General features: G+C 40.4%; 1 protein-coding gene across 1 annotated transcript; it reads right to left on the reverse strand.

The window, feature by feature from the left end:
* Nucleotides 1-13407: 13407 nt before the first annotated feature.
* Nucleotides 13408-16026, reverse strand: LOC111919472 (uncharacterized). Its single transcript, XM_042901503.1, has 10 exons — nt 15883-16026; nt 15628-15692; nt 15119-15192; nt 14816-14979; nt 14556-14658; nt 14228-14347; nt 14091-14147; nt 13905-13996; nt 13690-13779; nt 13408-13580 (listed from the first exon to the last, which is right to left on the reverse strand). The coding sequence occupies exons 3-8, from the start codon at nt 15181-15183 to the stop codon at nt 13942-13944; spliced, it is 564 nt and encodes a 187-aa protein (XP_042757437.1). The 5' UTR covers nt 15184-15192; nt 15628-15692; nt 15883-16026; the 3' UTR covers nt 13408-13580; nt 13690-13779; nt 13905-13941.
* Nucleotides 16027-18842: the final 2816 nt, after the last annotated feature.

Consider the following 18842-nt stretch of genomic DNA (forward strand, 5'->3'; position numbering starts at 1 on the left):
TCCCGAAATATCAAGAGTAGAGTTGAAGGGCTAAAAGAGTAAATTGGGAAAGAGCGACTCGGCGAGTCCATGTGGGGACTCGGCGAGTAGAGTCGCGACTTGGTCGCGTGTTAAGTGGCCGACTCGGCGAGTCAGAGTAATGGACTCGGCGAGTAGGAGCTGAGTGGAGAAAACCCTAATTCTCGGGGTTGAGCCCTATATAAAGAACATAACATCCATTTCCCCGGCCTCCTTACTAATCCTCAAGTCCAGAAACCCTAACCCTTGTGTGTGAGTGGATCAAGTGCATTTGGAAGCTTGGAGAAGCAATTGTTGAGGAAATGATGAAGGGTAAGAGGCTTGGAGCAAAGGGTCTTTTCTTGGATTCGAGTTTCATTGCAGTTGGGGCGTTCCTTTGAGGTAATATCTCGTTTTTGAGCTTCTATTTCTTAGATGCATCATTTTGGGGGTGTTAGAGACCATATCCTTGGATGTATTGGAGTTTAGAGGTTAAATCTGAGGTTGCTACCTCATATCTGGAATGGAGAAGGGTTGGAATGCATGAAAGTCCCTGTTTGTGAGTGGTTGATGGAGCTATTTTGTCCCAAACCCAAACCCTAGAGTGAAAATGCATAGATCTCTTTGGATTCACGTAAAGTTTGCCATTTTACGTGATGGATGAGTTGTAGAAGGCTAGATCTATGTTTTGGATCAATTACATGGCCTGGAATGCTTTTGTATGGGTTTAGACCAGTGGTACTCGGCGAGTCACATGGGTGGACTCGACGAGTTGCTTGAAGATGAGCTGGAACTCGACGAGTTGGAAGAACAACTCGGCGAGTTGGATGAAGATGGCCTGAACTCGGCGAGTTGTATGAACAACTCGGCGAGTAGGTTGAAGATAGCCTTAGACTCGGCGAGTCTGTTGTTGGACTCGACGAGTCTTGTCGAAGAGTCCCAATATTTTCTGGTTGAGTCGAGAATCGGCGAGTCAAGGGATGACTCGGTGAGTTGTGTGCGAGTGGACTCAGAGTTGTGGGACTCGGCGAGTCTCGGGGTGACTCGGCGAGTTGAGTCGCGGATTAGGGAAGTTCTGAGCATGGGGACTCGACGAGTCGACGGGTTGACTCGGCGAGCAGGGTCAACCAGGAGGGTTGACTTTGACTTAGGACTTTGACTTTGACCAAGAGTTGACCGTTGACTTTTAGGGCTTGGTTAGCGATGTGGCCTTTGGGCCAAGAGAGGGGTAAAATAGTCTTTTACCCTTAAGAGGGTGCCATGAGAGGGTTGATTCTAGTCTCGAGAGTTATATTCATGAGAGTATATGCCTTACGTGTTAGGCGGCGACGAGTTCGAGATTCAAGTGTGGGGATATCTGCTTTCTGCTTGCCAGGTGAGTCTTCTCACTATACTTTACCTTGAGTAGGTAACCAGAGTTATGTGACAGAGTATTTGTATGCTATGTATGTTATGTGTTGTACTGCATTATTTCTATGTGATTTATGTTGTGCATGTTTTCAGAGTTGGAACCGAAGGGTTCCTAGAGTTAGAACCGGAAGGTTCACAGAGTTAGAACCAGAGGGTTCACAGAGCAGGGTCCACGGACCCACAGAGTTATAGCCTCAAGTGGCTAATATGTGTTGTGTGTGGTATTTTGGGGAACTCACTAAGCTTCGTTCTTATAGTGTTTTGTTTTATGTATGTGTTTCAGGTTTCTTTCAGGATCACGGGACGGCACCGGCTTGATTGTACACACCAGAGAAAGAGTCATGTTTTGAGGATCCTGGTTTTCTATACAAGTGAAAATGGAGTCATGTTTTGTAATTCGATTATGAATGAGATTTTAAACAAGTGTTTCTAAGAATTAAACGATTATTTTTAAATGAAAAATTGTTTGAAATTTTCGGTGTTACAAGTTGGTATCAGAGCCTTGGTTTGAGGGATTCGGATGCGTCTTCGGGTAAATCTGGACTCAAGCTGAGGAAGTAAGAAAAGTTTTCAAAAGAAATGAATTTCTAAAAGTGAATAAGTGTTCAAAGAGAAAGCGAGAAAGAGCACTGTGTACAATCAGCCAGAGCCCGAACGGTGATTTCCCAAAATACCCTTACTTTTGTGTTATGGGATATTTATGATGCACTTTATGAGATATTATTGCATGCTAGAGATAGGCTAGGTATTTCATATCTTAGGACTAGAGTGGCCTGATTTGTGATGCCTTAGCCAAGGACTTGTTGTTATGTGTGTTATGCTTTTGAGTATGTGATGAGTGAGAGTATCCAGTTAGAACCCATGAGGGGTAGAGTTACAGAGTTCGATGGTACTTTCGAGGATGAGTCGAGAAAGTGGAGTTATCACCGAGAGTGAGTTCTATGTATTCTTCGATGCTCGAATGTTGCTTTCTTTGTGCTTTGTGGAACTCTCGATGATGGGAGTCAGCTACCAAGTGAATATGACGATATTTAGGAGGTAGATGGCTGGCATCATTAGGAGCTCTTCAGCAGCTGATAGCAAAGAAGTAGGAGGATCAAGGAAGAGCCTAGGGAGTAACCTTAGCCAGATGAGTGCGCTGGTAGGGTAGAGAATTTCGCTGGGGAGCGAGCACGCACGATGGGATTGGTGAAAGAGCAGGTCGAGCAGCTACTTAGGAGCTCTGGGATGGTCCGTGTGGAAAGTATGGGTAGATGTGGCAGGTAGTATGGGCCCGTACTACTGAAAGCAGAGGACCCATACTTGATACAGGGAGTATTCTGAAGGTTCTAAGGAGCGGATTGAGGAGTGATGTTATGGTTCGAGTACCATACATCGGAGCGGATTGAGGAGTGATGTTATGGTTCGAGTACCATACATCGGAGCGGATTGAGGAGTGATGTTATGGTTCGAGCTCCATACATCGGAGCGGATTGAGGAGTGATGTTATGGTTCGAGTACCATACATCGGAGCAGATTGAGGAGTGATGTTATGGTTTGGGTACCATATATCGGAGCGGATTGAGGAGTGATGTTATGGTTCGAGTACCATACATCTGAGCGGATTGAGGATTGATGTTATGGTTCGGGTACCATACATCGGAGCGGATTGAGGAGTGATGTTATGGTTCGGCTACCATATATTGGAGTGGATTGATGAGTGATGTTATGGTTCGGGTACCATACATCGGAGCGGACTAAGGAGTGATGTTACGGTTCGAGTACCGTACGCCGGAGCATTTTGAGAAGAGATGTCATGGAATGAGTACCATGGTTCGTAGGGAATGATGCTTGTGGTTCTCCGGATATCCGGTCATGTATGAGTTCGAAGAGGCGTCCCTTGAGAGGGAGATCGAGAGCCTCTCAGAGTATTTTAGTAAGGAGTCAGTGAGAAGGGAGAATTTCGATCTGAGTTGAGCGATCAGTCGATAAAGGAGATGTCACCTTCTATGATCTGGGTGATACTGATTACGTTCGTGTGCAAAATATGAGAATCATGATGTTTAAGTTTTGGGTTTGGGGGTAAACCCTGCAGGTCGTCATTGATGATGATTTCCCACCAAAGTATCAGGTAACATGTGTGCCGCGAGGTAGTGATTTATCATGATCAGATAGTCGGTTGGGACTGAGATAGTCGAGGACCACATTACGCCTATTTGAGCATAGTAGGATGTATTGTAGTGGTATCAGTGGGGAGTTCAGTCGAGTTTAGCAGTGCAGAGAGTTTTCTATCTATGTTGGGTATTGAATATGGGAGTGGGTCTCTATTCTTGGGATGATCCCGGTGTTGGAGCGTTGGTTGATGAGTTGAGGTGAGGGGTACAATGATTTTGTGGTTCAGTCTATAAGCCAGGGATGTTATTGAGCAGTTGAGTTGTTTGGTACAAGATTGGTACGAGATTTGGAACGACTAGGGGCAGTCGTGTCGAGAAGTTCTTGAGGAGTTCATCAGAGGTTCAGAGTATATGAGGTCGATTGATTTCCTTAAAGGGGATTATCGGGCATTGTGTAGCACTTTCCAGGGGCAGGTGCGATTTTGCTGGTGAAAATAGTTTTGGGTTGGTTGTGTGCTAATTGGTGATGGTTCGAACCCTGAGTGGGGGAGAACCGGGTACCGTATGTAAGAAAGCAGAGATTTGCCAAGAGCAGTTATAAGTGGAGTATAGAGATCTACGGTAAGAAATCATGAGACCAAAGATGTCGGTGATCGAGGGAAGGGGGTCAGAGTGAATTAATGCGGGAAGTACTTGTTTGAGAAGGATGAATGTCTCCACGACAGGTGTTTAATGGTCAGGAACCTGGTAGTGGTCAGTGTTGTTAGAGAATGATTGGGCAGCCAACTCCCGGGTCGGTATGCGTATCCTTGCTTGGATTTTGAGCGGTGGGAAAAAGGGTTACGGAGAATTATCAGCGTATTTCGTAGCATTAGCGTTTTCTCGTATTCCAATTGAGAAATTGGATACACCGAAGTTGCATTTTGGGAAAAATGTAGATCTAATTACGGGGTTCAGAGGAAATGTATTATTGTATCTATATGATGCTTGGGGGCAGGAGATCAGTGGTTGTGGCAGGATCTTGTGATGTTCTGTTGGGATATTCCGAGGTATCCGGGTATGATATCTTTATTTCGGAGTTACTCGTGAATCTTGAGTTGAAACGACTTGTGGTATATCAGGTGTCTACGGATCTAGTGGGAGCCCTTCGAGTATGGGCATCCAGGGAGATTATTTAAGAGAGTGGATCTTCGCAAGGGTGGGCATTTTGATATGTCGATTGCCTCCAGAGTCTGTGATGCATATTCGAGTCGAGTATGGGTAGCTGCCTATGATAGTCTGTGGAGCATGAGCTAGTGGGGTCAGAGAGTGTTGTGATACTGCGGGGAGCCGTAGTACTCACTAGTCAGAGGGTGTTGTGATACTGCGGGGAGCCGTAGTACTCACTAGTCAGAGGGTGTTGTGATGCTGCGGGGAGCCGTAGTACTCACTAGATGGCAAGAGAATGTGATGATGGAATGTTCTCCGATCTGTGTATGATGTGGAAGAGTTTTGGGCTTGAGTAGCCCTAGTATTGAGTTTTTGGAGCCTGGGTGTTGAACCGGGGGCGAGACTGGGGTCTCCGTCTCTGTCGGGAGATGCGGCGAGATGCGCAAGGGATATGCTCAGCAGAAACCAGAGATCAGAGTTGAGACAATCCTCGGTTGGATTGTATTTTCTCGCATGAGGAAAAGAGAATTTTGTGACTTGCGTGTCCCTGGGCCGGGATAGTGGTCACGGGGAGGAAGTTAGTGGGATATTTGGATCATGATATGGGTGACCTTTGGAGGCTCAGCTGTGGAGTCAAAAGCTGACCTGGTGCTCAGTCTCGAAGAGGGATATGAGAAATGAGCTAGAGCTTATCATGATGATGTCTGAGGACACTTCAGAGTGAGCGAACGATTCAGACGCTCGAAGACATGCTTCGGGCATGTGTATTAGATTTTGGAGGGAGTTGTGGCACGTATTTATCCTTGGTTGAGTTATCCTATATCAACAGCCATCATTAGTGCATTGGTATGCCACCCTTTGAGCTGTTGTATGGGAGGAGGTGTCGGACCCTCATTTGCTGGGGAAAGTGTTGGTTCACGGAAGTGAAAGTAGTAGTGAGAGTGGATGATTTGGAGTATGGTGGTTGAACACTGTGTCTGTGACAGTGGTATGGAATGACATCATAATGGGATGTCTGCTGAGGACGCGGAAGGGATTCCGCAGGTGTAGAGCCAAGAGTCTCAGGATGGATGCAGGGATGGAGTCTGGGACTCCCAGCTTGATTCTGATCAAGGGTTGTGTGCGTACTGGTGGTTCCTCCTGGGGATGTTAGAGATGTCGTCAGTGTGACGGGTTTTCCTAACCCGAGGGTACGAAGGTTGGTGCAGCATGTGTGTGTGATTGCAAGAAGAGGACTCGTGGGAGTTGCTCTGAGATTGAAGAGTGGGTCTTTCTGTCAACATGGAATGGATAGAGTGGGATTCGGATCGGGGATCCGGTGGTTCGTGATTATTTCTAGCTCGTAGGGGGGGTCGAGCGATTGTTGAGATTTGGAGCAGTGATGCATCTCGAGTAATTCTCGATTGTTGAGTGTGATTATCAGAGGGTACAGCCGGTGCCCGGTTTGAGACGGTGGTCAGGACACCGCAAGGAAAGAGGAAGTGAGTTCGAGTTCGATGGTTATGCTTTGAGGAACCTGGTCCAGTTAGGGCCAGGTGGCGCGTCGTGGGAGTATTTTGGAGTTGAGTTGCCATAAGCTTCAAGGACGAAGCCTAATTTAAGTGGGGGAGAATTGCAACATCCCGAAATATCAAGAGTAGAGTTGAAGAGCTAAAAGAGTAAATTGGGAAAGAGCGACTCGGTGAGTCCATGTGGGGACTCGGCGAGTAGAGTCGCGACTTGGTCGGTGTTAAGTGGCCGACTCGGCGAGTCAGAGTAATGGACTCGGCGAGTAGGCGTTGAGTGGAGAAAACCCTAATTCTTGGGGTTGACCCCTATATAAAGAACATAACATCCATTCCCCCAGCCTCCTTACTAATCCTCAAGTCCAGAAACCCTAACCCTTGTGTGTGAGTGGATCAAGTGCATTTGGAAGCTTGGAGAAGCAATTGTTGAGGAAATCATGAAGGGTAAGAGGCTTGGAGCAAAGGGGCTTTTCTTGGATTCGAGTTTCATTGCAGTTGGGGCGTTCCTTTGAGGTAATATCTCGTTTTTGAGCTGCTATTTCTTAGATGCATCATTTTGGGGGTGTTAGAGACCATATCCTTGGATGTATTGGAGTTTAGAGGTTAGATCTGAGGTTGCTACCTCAGATCTGGAATGGAGAAGGGTTGGAATGCATGAAAGTCCCTGTTTGTGAGTGGTTGATGGAGCTATTTTGTCCCAAACCCAAACCCTAGAGTGAAAATGCATAGATCTCTTTGGATTCACGTACAGTTTGCCACTTTACGTGATGGATGAGTTGTAGAAGGCTAGATCTATGTTTTGGATCAATTACATGGCCTGGAATGCTTCTGTATGGGTTTAGACCGGTGGTACTCGGCGAGTCACATGGGTGGACTCGACGAGTTGCTTGAAGATGAGCTGGAACTCGACGAGTTGGAAGAACAACTCGGCGAGTTGGATGAAGATGGCCTGAACTCGGCGAGTTGTATGAACAACTCGGCGAGTAGGTTGAAGATAGCCTTAGACTCGACGAGTCTGTTGTTGGACTCGGCGAGTCTTGTCGAAGAGTCCCAATATTTTCTGGTTGAGTCGAGAATCGGCGAGTCAAGGGATGACTCGGTGAGTTGTGTGCGAGTGGACTCAGAGTTGTGGGACTCGGCGAGTCTCGGGGTGACTCGGCGAGTTGAGTCGCGGATTAGGGAAGTTCTGAGCATGGGGACTCGACGAGTCGACGGGTTGACTCGGCGAGCAGGGTCAACCAGGAGGGTTGACTTTGACTGAGGACTTTGACTTTGACCAAGAGTTGACCGTTGACTTTTAGGGCTTGGTTAGCGATGTGACCTTTGGGCCAAGAGAGGGGTAAAATAGTCTTTTACCCTTAAGAGGATGCCATGAGAGGGTTGATTCTAGTCTCGAGAGTTATATTCATGAGAGTATATGCCTTACGTGTTAGGCGGCGGCGAGTTCGAGATTCAAGTGTGGGGATATCTGCTTTCTGCTTGCCAGGTGAGTCTTCTCACTATACTTTACCTTGAGTAGGTAACCAAAGTTATGTGACAGAGTATTTGTATGCTATGTATGTTATGTGTTGTACTGCATTATTTCTATGTGATTTATGTTGTGCATGTTTTCAGAGTTGGAACCGAAGGGTTCCTAGAGTTAGAACCGGAAGGTTCACAGAGTTAGAACCAGAGGGTTCACAGAGCAGGGTCCACGGACCCACAGAGTTATAGCCTCAAGTGGCTAATATGCGTTGTGTGTGGTATTTTGGGGAACTCACTAAGCTTCGTGCTTACAGTGTTTTGTTTTATGTATGTGTTTCAGGTTTCTTTCAGGATCACGGGACGGCACCGGCTTGATTGTACACACCAGAGAAAGAGTCATGTTTTGAGGATCCTGGTTTTCTATACAAGTGAAAATGGAGTCATGTTTTGTAATTCGATTATGAATGAGATTTTAAAAAAGTGTTTCTAAGAATTAAATGATTATTTTTAAATGAAAAATTGTTTGAAATTTTCGGTGTTACATAAAGGGGACTAATTCTATTTCTCAAAGGCCCTAAGCCTTATGATAACCGGTCCTCCGGTCACGACCCCAAATTATGAAAAGATTCGAAACAACGTGTTACATCCGCCATAGTTTCTTCCGTCCGACGACGGTCCTGAAACTCCCTCGCCATCTACTGCACCTCAATAGCAGGCACAAACTTAGCCTAGAATCTTGTAACAAAGTAATCCCAACTCATACCCTCAATAGACTCTACTCCCAAAGCATGACCTACCTCCTCCCACCAATTGCAAGCTCTATCCTTCTGTAGATGATGCAAACCTAACCTTTGACCCCTCAGGGAAGAAGCTCGTCCGAAAGGCATTCGTCATATCTACAATCCACTTCCTGCTAACAACAGGGTGCTTCTTCCTGAAGAACTCAGGATCCCCACATACATGAAACTCTAAAAAAGTAAGAGTGCATGCTCCCATAATAGCCAAAATATCAGTAAGAAAAGCACCCAGACGCTCATCCAACAACTCTATGATCCCCTCCTTGATGGTACCAAACATCACAAGAGTCTGCTCCAAAATACCATGAGTAATCTCTGACATGATACTCTCCGGTATCCTCTCATTAATCGTTTAAGCGCCAGAGCCTAAACCAGAACTAGTACCACCACCAGAGCTACCACCATGTTGGGTAATCATGACCACACTATTAGGTAACCACAAAAGATCAAATCATACCCACATAATTCCTCATTTTACAAGATTCTTAGAATCCTCGTGACTTTCCTTGATTCGAGTACGAATCTTATACTTTCATTAGTACGAGTCCAATACTACCTTCCACAGATATCCATACTTTCCTCAAGAATATCCCAAATCCTCTAAGTCACCTCCTTATAATGATATTTACAAAAGTCGCTAAACTTCATCACACCAAAATACGTCATAGGCTCTCCTAGGGTTTCCACCCCACCCTTGTATCAGCTGCTGAAAGACTCCTACTAATGTTAGCTAACCGCCTCATAAATACAATCACATGCAACAAAACTTAAATAATTTTTTTGACTAAAAGATCCTGCACTACAACGGTTGGACTCAAACAAGAGTTGCACAATAGAGCCAAATAAATCATTCTAAAACTATTTAACCTTTGCAGCATGTAACTTTATGTATTCATTTAATTGTTAACAAGCATCAATTTAAGCCCTACAAAGCATAAAGCAAGCATCATAACTATATAGGAAACAAGGCATCATAAATGCATCTCTCCTAATAGACATTCTAGCATGCAAACCTGATCAGATCCTTAGCCCTATTCTAGCATGAAATCCTCACAATCATACCAAAATATAACATTTCATGTATGGGTATTTTGGGAAATCCTCACAATCATACCAAAATATAACAGCTACTACAACCCACCTATCAAATCATACAAAGTCACACCTTAGTGTACACTTTAGAACTAACAATTTGACCGAAAGTCGAAAATACCAAAAGTCAAAAGTCAAAGTCAACATCAGCTAACTTTCACGTCGTGATCAATCCATGGTCACATCGTTGGGAATTAACTCAGGCTCGATTAAAATCTCGGTCACGATCCAATTTAATCACGGTCAATGCTAATGTCATCTTGTGTTGGTCATGTAACCATGTCGTGACAGGATCCATCCAAAAGAGTCGATTAACTCCCATCATCATGTCATGGCCTCCAAATGGTCACGTCGTGAAAGCTGCTTTGGGACTGCTTAATGCATTAAGTCCCTAATCCTTTAAGCCGCCCATTCTAATTTTATAGAAGGTCTTCTTACTCCAAAAACATTCTAAAAATCGATGATTTATAGACATGCATGTCCAATGCATGCATTGAGCTCATGATAGGTCAAAAATGATGAAAATGGAGCCAAAATCTCATGCATGGATTCAAAACTCAACGAAACTTCATTCTGTAACATATAACCTTTAAGGGATCTCAAGGGTCCATAAATTTACCAACTTTATGAAATCCATCCATTCAAACTTTCCCAAATTAGGAAAAAAGGGACAAAAATCATAGATCTAGAAGCCTAATGCATACATATTGGAACTTGATTACTCACAAAGGTTTAAGAGATGCTCAAATGAATCCCCCAAGCCTGGCAAGATGCTCTCTACACTACAACAACCTTCTTTTTTCCTTCAAGAACCACTAATAACACCAAAATGAGTTCAAAAAGGGAGGAAAGGGGTTAAGGTTTCCTTGAAAAGGTTGGAGGCTGAAGAAGATGTCCTAAACCGTATGTTTGGGGGGTTAAATATAGAAGAACCCTAAAAGATCATGTTGGGATGCAACTATGTCACGTCGTGACCCTCCTCTTGTCACGACGTGACAACCATCCTAATACGTGATCACACATTTGGTATGCCACATCGTGACAGCCTTCCTGACACGTCGTGACATATGGGTTTCCTCAGAAACCATGCCTTTGACTATTTTCTATCATCAACTTATCCATTTTAGGAAACATGTGTTAAATTTACTATCGGTATGCCTATGTGGCACCTTTTACCGGTGGTGAACACCGACTCTTGTTTCCTTTTTTGCCGGCGGTAACATAACAACAGTGAAGTATCGCTGCCTTTGTTTCCTTTTTTGCCAGCAATAATATACCAACGGTGAAGTATTACCGATTTCTCACTCCTTTTTTACCGATGAAAATATCTTTACAAACATTGCTATTCCATTTAAAATTCATATATCTTGCATATATGCTACTTTTAAATTCAAGGTATTGTTAAGTACTACTCCACTTTTTGTTTAAATTAAATATTATTAAAAGCAATATATATTGTAATATAACAAAAGGTTTTAAAATATAAAGAGTAAATTACACGAATGGTCCCTATGATTTGGAATAATTTAGGCGTTTAGTCCCTAAATTATTTTTTTTAACTCGGACAATCCCTACAATTTGCTTTTGTTTCGTCATTGGTCCCTGTCCGACCTTAAATGACCTTTTTGCCCTCATCTTTTTTTTTAGTTTTTAATTGTTATTTGTTTATTATTATAATATAAAAAAATATTAAAAAAAAACGTAGGTCATAAATACTTATGTTATTGATGCTTCTGATTTTCTACCACACCCACGTCTGGCTATCTCTTCCACGTCTCTCGGTTCTCCCTTCAACTTGTCGGTCATCTCCATCTGTGTAAAGATGCCAAACAACACTCTATCCTCTAAAACCCTTTTACCCCGATTTGAAAACTGAGTTTTTTTTGAAACATTCATCTCCGCCTCTCACCTCCGGTATAGCCACATCAGCTACGGCAGAAGGGAAAATGACTTACGAGCCCGACGAAATTTCCAAACCGTTCAAAAAGTCCCAATCATGTTTTTTCTGTTCAAAAAAACCCAACGAACTTAATTTTTTGTCTAAAAAGCCTAACTAAGTTACACTTTCGTGAAAGTCAAATAAGAGAAACAGAAGACATGGCTTATTACCGTATCAGAAAAATGACTTGTAAGACCAACGAAGTTTCCAAAATGTTTAAAAAACTTCAATCATGTTTTGGCTGAAAAAAAAAAACCCAACGAACTTAAACAAAACAAAATTGGGATTTTTTGAATGGTTTGGAACTTTGTTAGAATTTTAGACAAAAGGTTAAGTTACTTGGGTTTTTTCGAACAGACAAAACATGATCGAGGTTTTTTGAATTGTTTGGAAACTTCGTTGAACTTTTAAGTCATTTTCCCATGGCAGAAAGTACAGTTGTACAGGTATCTCACTGGAAAATCGATCATTTGATGGCCCCGCCTGTTCTAAGCAAAACCTGCACAACATTGCTTACCATTTTTTCCGATCAAAACATTCACGCCGTCAAGCACGATGTTGACAGTCGCAATTGAACCCAGAAATCCACCATCAGACGCCGCATAAACCCTTTCAAATACTCCATAGATGTTATTCGGTGATTGTGTTAAGGGGAAAGATGGCGATTGCAAAAGGCTAGAATCCAAGAAAAGCTTGACAACGAAGACCTGGACGACAAGGTGTCACAGAGGATATTAAAAAAAGGGAGATTTCGATTTCTAGGAGTGTCGATTCAAAAGTTCATTGGGTTTTCTTAATTGGGGATTTTCTGATTTGTAGTGTTAATTCAAAAGCTTTGTTAATATCAGGTTTCATCTGAACTTTTGGTTCAAGAATTCCTTCCTATTCTTAGCCTTAGTTTTATATTAAAAAATTTGAAGTTAGATTTGATTTCATTACAGTTTTAGCGTATTGATTTCTTTATCTGATTTTGATGGATCGGAGAAATTCTTTTTGTTCTTGATTTTTTTTGTGGTTTAATGTCTTGAATTGCTATGGGAAGATGACGAGTGATAAGTTGTAGGTTGCATGAAAGAGATAAGGGCAGGAGGGTGGAAAGTCTTGCCGGAGAAGGAGATAAGGGCATGGAAGGTGGGAAGTCTTGCCGAAGGACGGTGAGAGTGGGAAGGTGATGATAGACCCATCTATTAAACAACTAGGTTATAACCCGTGTACTACACGGACAACATAAAATAACTTTGAAAGTTAATAAATCTTAAAAATAATAATACATTTGTCAACAGTAACAGTAGCAGCAAAATAAAACACAACCATTATGTTGAGATTAAAACGTTGCTTCTCTTATCTTTCAGCAAGCAAATCTAATCTCTATTTGAAATTAGGAAAATGGTAAAAAAAACATTAGTTGACCATTCCAATATAGCAATGTACTTCTAGTAATTTTTCTAACAACCACTACTACAAAAAGGCTTATAGAACCCGGTTATATCCATTAAATAACCCGATTTTCAACCCGGTCCTATTGTCGGCGAGTCCTAGGCGAAAAAAGAATTAAAACCCGGTTCCAAAACCGGGTTCTATCAAATTTAAAAGGATGCGGTTTTTTTAACAAACGGGACATATAAAGATATTGGATTATACAAAACATGGGCACGCAAGGAGATTTGGACTCGGTTCTACCATACAAAACCGAGTCATATATGGAGATAAGACCCGGTTCCAATTCTCAAAACCAGGTTATATAACAATTACATCTACACCGGTTCCATTATAATAACTGGGTCATTTAAGGAAAGCTGTTTTTTTTTAATATTTCTTTTATGAAAATAGCTAACAGGGCTTACATCAAAAAATACATTACAATTAACCACCAACACAATTAAGACTTACAACCAAAACATATGTTCAATACAAAAAAGTATGCTCCGGTTAGCAAATTATGTTAATGTAGACATGCTAAATAACCAATCATTATTGCCATTAATATAAACATGTTTGCGTGTCACAAAAAACAACTTGATTTGATCATATCTTACTACATAAAACTTATATCAATTTTTTCAAAAAATAAATTGTTGTTGCATCGAAGTAGAATTGTCAGATAATCAAGTGTAGAAGGAGTCCTCCATTCTCACTGAAAAATAAACACAGCAAAGAATCAATTTTTTGTCTAATATTTCAAAATGAGTTTAACAAACAATCATTAAACTAAAAGTAGGATGCTTTAATGCTTAACAACTAACCTTATATGTACTTTTAGACAACATCATTCATATAGTTATTCTGAAATTCCCTAGTCCACGTAGCAACAATCGTAACCAACACCTTTTCCTCTAAGGGAGTTTTTCCATTCCCAAGGGTACCAAATTATATAAAATATTAAATTAAACTAATAAATAACATAACATGTTTCTTGGCACAAAATAAATGAACAAAAAAGTATTTAATAAGTACTTACTTTATTCGGGAATCCATATTGCCTGGTGATTACAAAATCAAACATCTATTTCATTACATAGTGCCCGCTCAGCTGACTCTCGGAAACGCCAACTTGGTTTCATTAAAATTATGATAGAAAGGAAACATAATCAAGACAAATGAAACTACAACATCTGATTGTTGGATAAGTAATAAGATAAATTACCTCAGCGAACATCCATACAATTGGAGTTGATGCGTTTTTTCATGCCTAGCAAAAGCCCTAAAAATAAACAACCAATTGAGTTATGTTCAAGTTTACAGAAAGAATGTAATTTTCATGTCTACTAAGAAATTTCTTACATGTCCAAAAGTTTGAGCAGGTAGCAGGTGTCGAGAGGATTTTGCTTAGGTTTCATAAGAGAATCCAAAATGTATGTGACACGACTTGAAGGGCAAATCACCAAGAGGACCCAATGTACACTAATTATGTTTAGAAATTATAAATGAACAAAATAAACAAATAACTAATAATACATATAGAAACTTATGGTGCTTTTGCAGGTACGGCGCGACAAGAAACGATGTGAGACACATAGTTGGAAACACATAAATCTTGTGAAACCAACTACAATGTACACATTTTATCTATAATGACAAAGATAAAGACCATTTGATGAAATAATTGTACCAACTTGGATAAAATGCAAGATGTTTTGTAGAGGTACGAATATATTCCCCTTGCACACGAATTGTGGTGACATCTATTTTTGAATCTCCGATGATGTGTGGTCCTGAACAATAGAAAAAGAATACATAATACATAAAGAATACATCTTGCTAACGAATTTGAAGTTTCTCCCTAGAGTCAAAAGGGTATATATGTCCAAAAAGTTTGGTGGTTAGACAAGTAAACAACAAGATAATCTTATGGGGGTGGATTCTTGGAACCTTGAAATTTCAGTCTAAAAAATGGAGTGATTGTCATAGAAGCCCAAACTTTAGCAACAAAATAATGAAACTTGTTTTGGTATCGACCCCTTAATAGCACAAATGGATGCCATTGGCATGGGCGCATGGCCATAAACACAAATATGGCAATAAATGATGTGATCCTGTAAAAGCATATTCCTCTAATTTTTTAGCCCAAATTGAATTTTGCACTTAAAATATAAAACACTTGGGTAGATATAAAATATTAAAATTATAAAGAAATAAAACTCATAGATATTAAGAAATTAGGATGATTATAACCTGATAATTGATATGATAATGAAGCTCCAGGTGAACCAGTTCAAACAATTTCTATTGATTTCCATCTTTTTATCCTGGATATGCCATTTATATTGATTATACATGCCGATTAATCTTTTTTATGGTTGAAAAAGGATTGAAATGTGGAGGGGTATTTTTGTCAACTAAAGATAACAAAGTTTAGAATACCATATGCATTAAATAAAACAGGAACCTGGTTATATAATTTAAAAATGACACAAAACCATCACTGAAAGATCACTTACTGGATACATTGTGCTTCCTCACCAAATCTTTACACGGAGAGTAAAAGGTCCCTTTAAGTGCTGATATCAACAAATTTTAATTTTTATGTCGGTATCAAGTTATGGGGAGTAAGATTTTGTATAAGTTGTAAAAATATGACAAATTTGGTTGCCATCTTTAACCTCTAACACATACACACACAAAAACATATTTTTTCAAAAAAAAAAATTTACATATTGATGTAGAGAGGGAAATATCGATACCCAAATCCATATTTGTTGCTCAACGTAGCGTGGATTGTTGTCATCTATAATCAACACACTCGAAGCTATAATAATCAAAGGAAATAAGAAAACATAAATATACCAATTAATAAACATACAAAGTACAACAACAATAGAAATGTGGAGTCGTATAGACGATTGAATACTGCTACATGAGCAATGATTTGGTGACCTAGCTAGTGAGACGAGGAATGAGATAGAGTTAATCTAGGAGAGGAGAAGTGTTTGACACACCGATGTGATGGTCGACACGATGAACTGGAGTCGTCGGTTGAGGCACGGGAGAAGGGTTTGAGGCGACGGTGCGGTGGTCAAATTCGTCGGTTGCTGCAGTGGACTGGAGAAGAAGAGGGCTAAAGAGTATGTACTGGTGTAAGTTCTAATCGATTGGACCCCAAAATTGTTGGCGGGATATTGAATTTTCATAGCGGGATATCCACAATTTTACCTCAAAATAAGTCATCCAAAACCACTTTATCTTTTAAATAATTTTAGCATAAATTTGAACCAATACAAATGTAAAACCATATATTTATTTACTTTTTCGTCCAACCAAATACTATGGAGGATTCCCTTATATTTTTAATTTGTATTGTTTATTTGGATCCACATTTTATTAAATACTTTTGTTATTTTTTATGTATCTATGTTTTTAAATACGGAAGAAGGCTAAAATAAAAGTGATGAGCAATTTACAATCACTTTCACATTTCATATTGAATTAACTAGTTTTACTTTCCAAAGTATGTGGGTGTGAGGTATGACATTCGGTCCCTAGGATTAGAATCCATAGGTCTTAATTCGAGAACAATGAATCTCCAAAATAGTCTTTGACTAGCTTTATTATGTTGGTGATAGATACGAAATTTGGTCCCTAGGATTAGAATCGACAGGCCTTAATTTGAGAACATGTAATCAATAAAATTGTCTTTGACTAGTTTTATTAATTGCATAAAAATAAGAATCAATGGTGCACCACATTTATAGTGATATGCTAAACAACTTTAAACAGTATCATATAAATTAGGAATAAGTATCCTATTATGCACATATAATTAACTAAACAAACTGAATAATAATCCTTATTCAGCTAAAACACTCAAAATAACTTTCATATTTTATTGCTTATCCTTTAAGCTATCCTACTTCCGGCTTTGATAGACGTGGCCAAACCATACAGGCTTATCAGTGGGTTATGATATCCATAATCCTTCATCGTGATTTGACTGTAAGTAAGTGGTGCCATCAACATCATCATTTGAAGATGGCATGCCGGTAGAAAATGGTGGTAGCTCGTCAAACTTATCGTACTATTCCTCATCCACAACATCATTAACAACAAGTATATGTTGTTTGCTATGCATGATGATGTGCTTTCCAAAGTCCTTTGGGTCCTCAACATATAATACTTACGTAGCTTGTTCAGCTAGAATGAATGGTTATGATACATAACATACACTGTTATTATTTCTTTCCTTATCTATCTACTCTTATCTTTTCTCATCTATCTGATGGATATTAGTACCCATAGCCGTAACAAAGCGTGATAATATTATTATAAATAACAGTGTCCTTTTGTGTAACATCCCAAAATATCAATAAAAATTTTTCATTTTAAAGCATCGAGTCATACCAACCAATTGATCCAAAACAAACAAAGTAAGATTTATTTTCAAACATCATAGTATATCAAAAGTAAAAGTGTGGAAAAAGCCATCAGGGGACATAATGCAATCAAGCTGAGCTCTTCCCTTTAGAACTAGAAGTACCTGAAAATGTTTAAACCACAAACTGTAAGCACAAAGCTAGTGAGTTCCCTAAAATACCACATAAACATACGGGTCTCGCCCAACATATAATGAGGCTCACCCACATACATAACGAGCATCGCCCACATACATAACAGGCCTCGCCCAACATGGAGATGGATCTCACCCAATAAGATTCACACATCATGCAAACGGATCTCACCAAACGGTCCTCGCCCATCATAAAAATGAGTCCCACCCAATGGGCCTCACTTAACATACATAACGGGTCTCACCCAACGTACATGCAAGAGTCACAAATACAGCTAGCATCCTACATAGTATAGTGAGAAAAATCACCTGACTCACAAAATCAGCTAATCACATCTCAATGCCCCGCAATAGATGCTACAACACTTCTATCAAAACATACAAGGTCCAACCTTAGTCTACACACTAAATCCAACAATCTTCACTAAAACTCAACCCATATCAACAAGTCAATGGTCAAAGTCCAAATTCAACAACCAACAATATCAATCATTGATCCTCACGTCGTGACCAGCCCTTGGTTATGTCATGACCAACCCTTGGTCACGTTGTGAGGACACACTCAGCCCAATTCCAACTTGCCTCACTTTAACTCAGCCAACTTGGTTGCTGACAACCCACTCAACAAGCATCGCAACATGAACCCTCCTTGGTTATGTCGTGAGAACAACATGACAATATAATCGTGAAAGCTTCATTGTCACGTCGTGACATCCTTAATGTCACATCGTGCCTACAATTTGATACAACAGATTAATGATTCGAGTCCTTGATATGTTAAGTCTTCAACTTCCACTTTCTAGATAGCTTTAAGGGGCTCCAAAGGTTCATAAAAATGACAACTTTATGGACATGCATGCTCCATTCATTTCCTCTATCTAATATAGATTAAAAGCCAAGAAAATGACCCAAAAGTCATGCAAGGGTCCAATACACAACCAAATTCTAGATTTTAACCATATATCACTCAGATGGCTATAAGTATCCATAAAGTTTCCAACTTTATGGAACCCCGTCACTTCAACTTGCTTAAACTTGAAGATAAAAGGGTCAATGGTATAAATCTAACAACCTATAAGCATAAAGTTTGAGTCTTAGACACTTAAAAAGGTCCATAATGCAATATCAAATATGAGAAGATGTTTCTTGCTTGATCCTTGCATCAATTCTCCTTATACTTCCTTTAAAGAGCATTAAAACCACCAAACCCTAGATGTCTTGGAGGCTAAATAACCGAATAAGGATAATGACTGAAACCCTAAACTCACACCCATACAAAGACCCCTTGGGGCATGGGAAATCGGCTACACCTAACCCTATATGTCTTGGAGCCGATTTTCACCTCTCCCCTCTCTCTCTTGCTTCATCCAATTGTTTTTGGTGTTTGTGATTCAT

The sequence above is a fragment of the Lactuca sativa genome, chromosome 4 (assembly GCF_002870075.4).
Source record: "Lactuca sativa cultivar Salinas chromosome 4, Lsat_Salinas_v11, whole genome shotgun sequence".
Lineage (NCBI taxonomy): Eukaryota > Viridiplantae > Streptophyta > Magnoliopsida > Asterales > Asteraceae > Lactuca > Lactuca sativa.

What these genes read in the sequence shown, in the direction of transcription:
- LOC111919472 (XM_042901503.1), bottom strand. Translation starts at nt 15,183, where the DNA reads ATGGAAATCAATAGAAATTGTTTGAACTGGTTCACCTGGAGCTTCATT. An exon ending in TTTTAGACTGAAATTTCAAG is followed by an intron (nt 14,659 to 14,815) that starts GTTCCAAGAATC and finishes TCTATTGTTCAG; the next exon opens with GACCACACATCATCGGAGAT. An exon ending in CTGCTCAAACTTTTGGACAT is followed by an intron (nt 14,148 to 14,227) that starts GTAAGAAATTTC and finishes GTTTATTTTTAG; the next exon opens with GGCTTTTGCTAGGCATGAAA.